Raw genomic sequence first — 8,316 nt, forward strand, 5'->3', positions numbered from 1 at the left:
AAAACAGGTGTCATTAGAATGCTTTGTCAATCTAATTTTAGGCAAATTAAGTTTTACAAGAATTAGAATTTACAACAAGGAGTTACAGATAATTTCATAGCGAAAGGTCTGAAAATATTAGCTCTGTTTTACTGAATCCATAGGGTTGATGAAAGCAGATGTTTCAGTTAGCAATTGTACTCCAAAAATTTTAAATCAGGTATATACTTCTTTGAGTCTAGCTTGGAATAAATCATACTTTGTATGAATCTGAGTTCACAGCAGAAAGTTATAAGTAGTTAAGCAACAAGAGGTCAAAAATTTCAGTCCCTATTTTGCAGAATCTATAGGATTAATTTAAACAGAAGTCTTAGTAGGCATTTAAACTCTAAATCATTCGATCTTAGTATCAAAATAAAGATTTTTTTGTCTACTTTCAAATGGAATAGGTTTTGTCTAAATCAGAGTTTATTACAAAATATTATGGCCAAAACATTGTATAGAGGTCAGATTACCGAAAAATTACAGATTCATGGCTTTGTATCAAAACGAAAGAAGGTTTGGTTCTCGGTTGAAATCTTTCAAATTTTGTAGAGTAAAAATGGAAACAAAGATTAAGGTTACTGTAGGATGAGGTTAGAACACTTGCCTTAAAATTATTTGAATCCCAAATGTGAGAAAATTGATGAAAAACCTCAAGCTCTTCTTCTTCTTCACATTGGCGGCAACTCTTCAGGTTTGTTTTCTTTAATCTTTCATCTAATTATTTGGGTTTTGGCTAATGCAAAAATTATAAGGGGCTAGGTGTCATCTTTAGAACAAAGATAAGTGGCACCAAACTTAGGTTAGCTAGTGACACATGTCCACTATTTTTTTTTTTTTACTTAAATCTGAATCTTTCATAAATTATATCAAACTTCTAATATTTACTCTCAGGTCCCTAGCCATAAACTTTTAATATAATATCATTTAATATAAAATAATTATTAAATAATCTTTATTTTTACAAACAAACCTTTTACTAAATTTTTTTTAAAAAATGGGGGATATTACATTTCAATCCCATTAGACTTATGTTCCTTCTTTTAATAATATTTTTTTAGTGTTGCATCTCAACCAAAATAACGTAGAGATACTTAGGAGGTCATTTAAAGTTTTCTTTCTTTTTACAAATATAATTCGATGGTAGCTTGTTGCGTTATGCTAAACATAAAATCAATATATATAGCCGGCGAGATCAGCGTGTTTGATATTTACTCCCCAACAAAATGATGTTCCTCAAGCTTAAGTGCGCGAAACCCCGCCACCTCTGCGAGCTTCTTAAACGATTCTCCTTCGGCGCCGTTTCCTTTGACGTGCACAGCTTAGCCCACTTCCTCGACGCTTGCATGTACGACGTGGCGGCCGCCCATGCCTGCCTTCTGAAGTCCCATGGCTTGGCCAGTTGTTCCGCACCGTGGAACAAAATCCTCGATCTTTACTGCAGAAGCGGCCTATTTCGACGAGCTCAGCAGCTGTTCGACGTAATTCCCAGCAGAGACGTTGTCTCTTATAACACGCTGATCTCTGCTCACGTTCGCCAGGGTCATGCTACCTTTGAGTCTCTGCGACTCTATACTCGGATGCTGTGCGAGAACATCAAGCCCGACAACGTCACCCTATCGATGTTGCTCGCCACTTCGAGTATGTTGGTGGAGCAAATCCACTCCCATTCGACCAAGATGGGTCTCAACTCGAATGCTTTCGTTGGGGGAGCCTTGGTCAGCGGCTACGAGAGATGTCGAGGGCTGGAGGAAGCAATCCGCACATTTGAGGAGATCGAGGAGATGGATGTGGTCTCCTGGAACATACTGATTGATGTGTGCGCTCGGAGAGGGAGCAAGCGGCATGCCGTGGACATGTTCTGCCGGATGCGCAAGGAGGGTGGTGGTGCCCTTGATTGCTTCACCTTGACGAGCGTCTTGAAGACATGCTCGGAGAGAGGGGATCTGAGCCTTGGTATGCAGCTCCATGGGTGTTCCTGGAAGGCTGGCTTGGTGCGTGATACCCCGATTGGGAATGCTCTTATTACTATGTATATGAAATGTGGAGGAGGATTGGATTCTGCAGTTGAAGTCTTCCAGACAATTTTGGACCCGAATATTATTTCGTGGACTGCGATAATTTCTGGATTAGTGCAGAATGGGCTGGCCAAAGAAGCAGCGGGCTTTTACTGTGAAATGGTGTATGTAGGCATGATGGAGAATGAATTTTGCTTTACTAGTGTATTACCTGCTTTCAGTATGTTGGTGAGCCTTGATCATGGGAGAATGATCCACTCAAGAATCATTAAGTCGGGGTTCTGTTGCGATGTAATGGTGGGAAATGCACTGATCGATATGTACTTCAAGTGTGGTAGTGCAGAAGATGCTCAAATGGCTTTTGAGACCATGAGAAACCATGACACAGTGTCATGGACCATTACGATTCTGGGATTTGGTCAGCATGGAAAAGGAGAGGAAGCTCTTCAAATCTTCAGAGCACTTGAAAGAAGTGGCACCAGCCCTGATTCGGTTACTTTTCTTGCACTTTTATCCACATGCAGTCATGGAGGTCTTGTGGAGGAGGGGATTAAGATCTTTCACTCTATGGTTAATGATTACAACATCAAGCCAAAGAGGGAGCATTGTGCTTGTGTAATTGATATGCTGGGTCGTGCTGGTAAATTGAGTGAAGCTGAGAAGTTCATCCAGGAGATGGGTATAGAAAGGGATCCATTGGCATGGGAATCTCTTCTTGGAACTTGTGCGATACATGGAGCAACTGAACTGGGAGAGAGATCAGCTGAGAAGGTTATGGAATTGGAACCACATAAAGATGGTCCGTATGTCTTGCTATCAAATATCTATGCTGAACAAAAAATGTGGGAGGAAAAGGTGAAATTGAGAGGAAGATTGGATGCTAGTATGTTGGCAAAAGATGTAGGATACAGCTGGTCTTCAGGTTTTAAAGTATGAAAATTCTAAGTTGATATTCATCAATGGCAACACTTCAACTAATTCAGGATAGTGTTTCTATAAAGGCTTCATTGATCATGCAAATGATCCCTTCATGTGATGTGCAACATATCCTGCTGTCCTTTCTGGAATCAACTGGTGCTTAAACATAAACTTAGTTATCAGCATGTGAACCTGATTTCAGATGCAGCAGGATGACAGCTCTTTATCTTCCAAATCAGGGGAGATTTTTTCTTTATCCAATATCTGACTATATTACTCATGACCGCAGATGGTATCAGTCACATCAAAGGTACAGACACTTACCTTGGAGTTCAATTTAGTGTTTTCTTCATCCTGGTGCTAATGGGAGACAATTTCTAAGAGAGATCCTGTTACTTGAGTTATCATTGGACCATTTTATTGGGCACACCTGAAACCAAATAATATTTTTTGGCCTTTTTTCAGCTACTTAATCTAGGCTCCTGAAGTTCTCACATGAGACCTTGGACATAAAGAACCAAACCACAAGAATTCATCTATCTGTCAACCTCGAAATATCATCTTTCTAAAATATTGCTAAAGTCAGTAGCCTATCTTTTCAGGACATCGAATATTAGGAAAATTACACTTGTATCTTGTTTATTTGGCTTCATGAACTCTTGAAAGCAATCTGAATACAGTAGAGGTTCTGGCATATAAAAATTTTGGAACCTCCAGTAAACTAGGTAAATTTTGTTGTATTCTTTAAGCAAGAAATGGTTATCACTGTCTGAAGGCTGAAATATGGAAAAGATACTTTTCCACAATCAGTGGAGTAGATTGTGGAATTGGATGCTGCATGAAGAATGTGGGAAACAAAAGAGGAAGTCAGGGTATGTCAAGACACACTCATATACTAGAGAGGGGATTGGATTCAGCTGGTTGTGCAGGTATTATTGTTTGGAAGTTCAGGTGATATTTGTCAACGATATTTTTTCAAATGAGTTTAAGGAGCATTCTTATATGGCCTTCTCTTCCCATTGACCAGAAATGACCCCACAAATGAGAAGGAAGCTTTCTACTGGCCTTCACAGACTGGGCCCATATTTATGGATGCTCATTAACCAGCTTATGAAGCCTACTATAAGAAGCATATGCTAAAAGGTATGAGCAAAATAGCTATAAATGCAAATAGTCATTTGACCATGAGCTTTAATGCTAGAAAAGGCATACTGTTTGGAGAGAAGACCTTAAATACAACAGTAGATGGCATGAAAATCTAAGACTTGAGTACAATTTGGAAAATAAGTGAGCTTTCTTTCTGCATAACATGAATGGAAGCAATCTGAAATATAGTGGCTGTGGTATTATGTTTTCTATAAGATATATGGTATCTTTATTGGTAATGTAGTCATGATTCATATGCTGGGAACAATAGTCTTTCCTGCTTAGTTTTGATAACTCTTCCAGGTTATGGAGTTTGCTCCATAGAGAAGCATGATATTGTTTGCTTTCCACAAACTATCAAAGCAGCTCACATGTTGGATCTATAATCTTTATGAACTTTAATTTTGTAAAACTTTACATATTATTGCCAATGATGACAACACGCATACTGTGTTTAGCCCTCTCTAAACATCAGATAAAAATAACTTATCTATAAGATTATAAATAGGTATCAGATCAAAACAGCATCCTTGGTTGTGTTTATAAGATTTAACTCTGAACAAAAGAAACATTAGTCTCCAGTTAGTCCTGATATCATAAGTTTTCCTGCATCGGATAAAAACATTGACTACCTGATTTCAGATTCTATCATGGTTTTTTTATTTTTCTGAATTTCTTTTCTTCCGTTCATACTAAAATACCACAAGTTCATTCACTTGTCCATGCTTTATTAGCTGCAGAGACCCTCCTCATGTTGCAGTCTACAATCTGATCTAATACTTGTCATTTTTCATTTGTGGCCAGTTATGTGACAATGAAAGTAAAGTTTACTGATGCAAATTCTTAGATGAATATTTCTTGTCCATGTTTACAGTTTACTTGAGCTTCAAATACTGAACAGAGATAGATAAGCAAAACTTAGTTTGTAAAATCCATGCCCTTTGGCCTTCCAGATATCATATCAATTATTTATTTCCTTTCATTGTCAGAGACATGCATTTAAACAACAATAAATCCAGGAAACTGGTTAAATCAACATGGCTTCATCATAGAAAAATAATGATTGTGTGCATCTAAAAGGTATAAAATTCAATTTTGTCCTGGATCAAGTTTTTACATGTATTAACTACTTATGATTGATTATGGAGATTTTTTTCTATAATTTAGAAGTTCTGACAGGTATGACTTACGGTCAGCTCGATATTGGGTCTAGAGGATCACACACATATGGTAAGCATTGCGACGAGTAGAGCTTCAAATATGAGATCTGTCGAAACCCTTGTCTTATTAAATATCCAATAAGCTCATGAATTATTGGATCATATGGATAAGATCCAATAAGAGCTAATGAGAGATTATTGGATAGAGATCCACTAATCTAAGAGGCTCGAGTAATTGGATGAAGATCCAATACCCAATAGGGCAAGATCAATCAGGGTTAAGTTAATAGGTGACCTATATAAATAGGAGAGAACCAAAGGCTCATAGGCTAAATGTTTTTGTTTGTCACCTCATATTCTCTTCTCCCTTTCTCCTTCTCAAATAGGAGGTATGAAGATTTAGACAACGATTGAAGGAGCGTCGTCGCAGCTCTACTATGTGGATCATTACTAGAGAGGAGAATACTTGACCTCCTTCATCCTCTCTTACAGATCTGTCGTCGCAGCTCTACTATGTGGATCATTGTCACACTTTATAGGAATATTTTTAAGATAAAATCTATAATCTTCTAGAGTATTTTTTTTTATCCAAACTGCTTGTGCACAACATGCACCTACCGTAACATATTCAACTTTGACTATAGATAAAACGAAAGGGTTTTGCTTCTTGGTTTCTTGAAAGACTAAGAAATAAGTGCACGACTTAGGAACTTACAAGTTCCAAAGGTACTTTTTCTATCTATCCTACATCCTATAAAGTTAGCATCGACAAAAACAATCAAATCAAAAGTTTTGGATTTAGAATACCATAATCCCATATTAAGAGCTCCTTTTAGGTATCTAAAATTTTTTTAATTGCTTTATAATGAGATTATTTAGAATTTGATTGGAATCTTACTCAAGGCCCAACACTAAATATTATATCAGGTTTAGTTGTAGTAAGATATAATAAACTACCTATCATACCTCTATAAATTTTTTTGATGAAAGAATTCTCCTTCATTGTCCATATTTAATTTAGTAGAAATGCTCATTCGCGTGTTAATAGCCTTAGTACTATCTATGTAAAACTATTTTAATAGATCCTATACTTGGTTTGACTAATTAAAATTTTATTATTTAACTACTTAATTTGTAATCTTAAGAAAAATGTCAATTCACCTAATAAACTCATTTTAAATTTTTATCTCATATTTTTGGTAAATAACTCACATAAAGATTTATTTGTAGAACCAAAAATAATATTATTAACATAAATTTAAATAATAAAAAAAATTATTTTTGAAATATTTAATAAATAATATAGTGTCGATCTTGTCTTTTAAAAAATTATTTTGAATAAAAAAAGAAGTTAAGTCTCTCGTACCAAGCCCTAGGGGCTTGCTTTAACCCATAGAGAGTCTTATATAATTTATAAATATAGTTTAAAAAAAATTATTTTTAAATTTGGGTGGTTGCTAAATAAAAACTTCTTCCAAAATAAAGCCATTGAAAAGTATATTTAACATCCATTTGAAATAAAAAATTTATAGGCAAGGAGTATCCTTATGGCTCAAGTCTAGCCATAGGAGTGAAGGTTTCTTTATAATCTATATATTCTTCTTGGTTAAAACATTTGGTCACTAATTTAGCATTATTTTGAACCACGACACCTTATTCATTTTGCTTATTTCTAAAGACCCATTTAATGCCAATCACAAGATGAGCACTAGGTCTAGAAACAAGCATCCAAACTTTATTTCTTTCAAATTGATTTAACTCTTCATGCATTATCGAGAACAAGCATCCTATCTATATGTCATATCGAGATAAATTTAAATTTAGAAAATGATAACCTTCGAATTTAAATTCGAAATAATTTTAATTATTTTCTTTGAAAAGATCATCATTTCACACTATTAGGATCGAAATCAGCACTAAGAGGCTTCGACGATTTAGAAAAATTATTTCGATAAAGCCCATATTGGAAATGATTTCGAAAGTGTGCTTCACTTGAAGTAAGTGTAATAAGCAATTAAAACAGAGAACAATAATAATAAAGAGCAGAAAAAGAGTGCATACCAAATTTTTAGTGGTTCAGTCGTCGTGACCTACGTCGACTCTCGATTCCTCCTCCGTCGAGACCACTAACTTTCACTATCGATCTTTTCTCAACGGCCAAAGATCAACTATCCTCTTACAACCCTTTTCTTTTTTTTATAAGTTTAGGAGATAACCTTTACAAGCTGCTCACCCCTCTTAAACTGAAATCAACACTTATAGCTAGAAGAGGGGAATTCTCACAAGATTACAACATCGTTTTCCTCAATTTTTGTTCTCAGTTCTTGTGTGAATTGAGTAGGGATGAGTAAGATATTTATAGGCCCCAAATGAATTTAAATTTGGAGCCAAAATAGTCTCATCTCGAGTTTTTAGAGTACTAGCGGTACCACGGCCAGTATTGGGCGGTACCACCGCTAGTACTAGGTGGTACCACCATTTGCTAGACTGACAACTAGCGGTACCACCACTTAGTCTAGCGGTACCACCACCTGATATAGTCTAGGAGATTGTGAATAGGCGGTACCACCGCTTGACATAATCTAGGAGACTTGTTAGGATCAAGTCGGCACTAAGTGGGGCAGGAGGCGAATTAGTGTTTATGATAAAAATGTCGGTTTTGAAAAATTACGTTCGATGAAAACTGATATCGGAAAGAGTGCTTGACTTAGAGTAAGTGAACTAAGCAATTAACTCAGAAGGTACTAGCAATGATATTGAAAAGCAAAATAGAAATTGCACACCAAAAGAGGATCAGTAGTGAAAGCCGGTGGCCTCGAGAGAAGAGGAATTAGGAGTGGATGTATGTCATGATGACTGAACCACTATAAATCGATGTGCATTTCTATTATTGTCATTTACTTACTTTGCAATTGCTTCACTTCCTCCTTACTTTGCTTTCACCACGCTTACGAACAAGCATTCAATATCTAGTTATCTTCCGAGATCAATTTTTATCATACGAAGAAATTTCAAACCGACGTTTTTATCCGCTGCACTAATTCACTCCCCGT

General features: G+C 36.2%; 1 protein-coding gene across 1 annotated transcript; it reads left to right on the forward strand.

The window, feature by feature from the left end:
- Positions 1 to 1,180: 1,180 nt before the first annotated feature.
- Positions 1,181 to 3,886, forward strand: LOC135625981 (pentatricopeptide repeat-containing protein At4g33170-like). Its single transcript, XM_065131159.1, has one exon. The coding sequence runs from the start codon at positions 1,248 to 1,250 to the stop codon at positions 2,973 to 2,975; it is 1,728 nt and encodes a 575-aa protein (XP_064987231.1). The 5' UTR covers positions 1,181 to 1,247; the 3' UTR covers positions 2,976 to 3,886.
- Positions 3,887 to 8,316: the final 4,430 nt, after the last annotated feature.

The sequence above is a fragment of the Musa acuminata genome, chromosome BXJ2-10 (assembly GCF_036884655.1).
Source record: "Musa acuminata AAA Group cultivar baxijiao chromosome BXJ2-10, Cavendish_Baxijiao_AAA, whole genome shotgun sequence".
NCBI classification, from domain to species: Eukaryota; Viridiplantae; Streptophyta; class Magnoliopsida; order Zingiberales; family Musaceae; genus Musa; species Musa acuminata.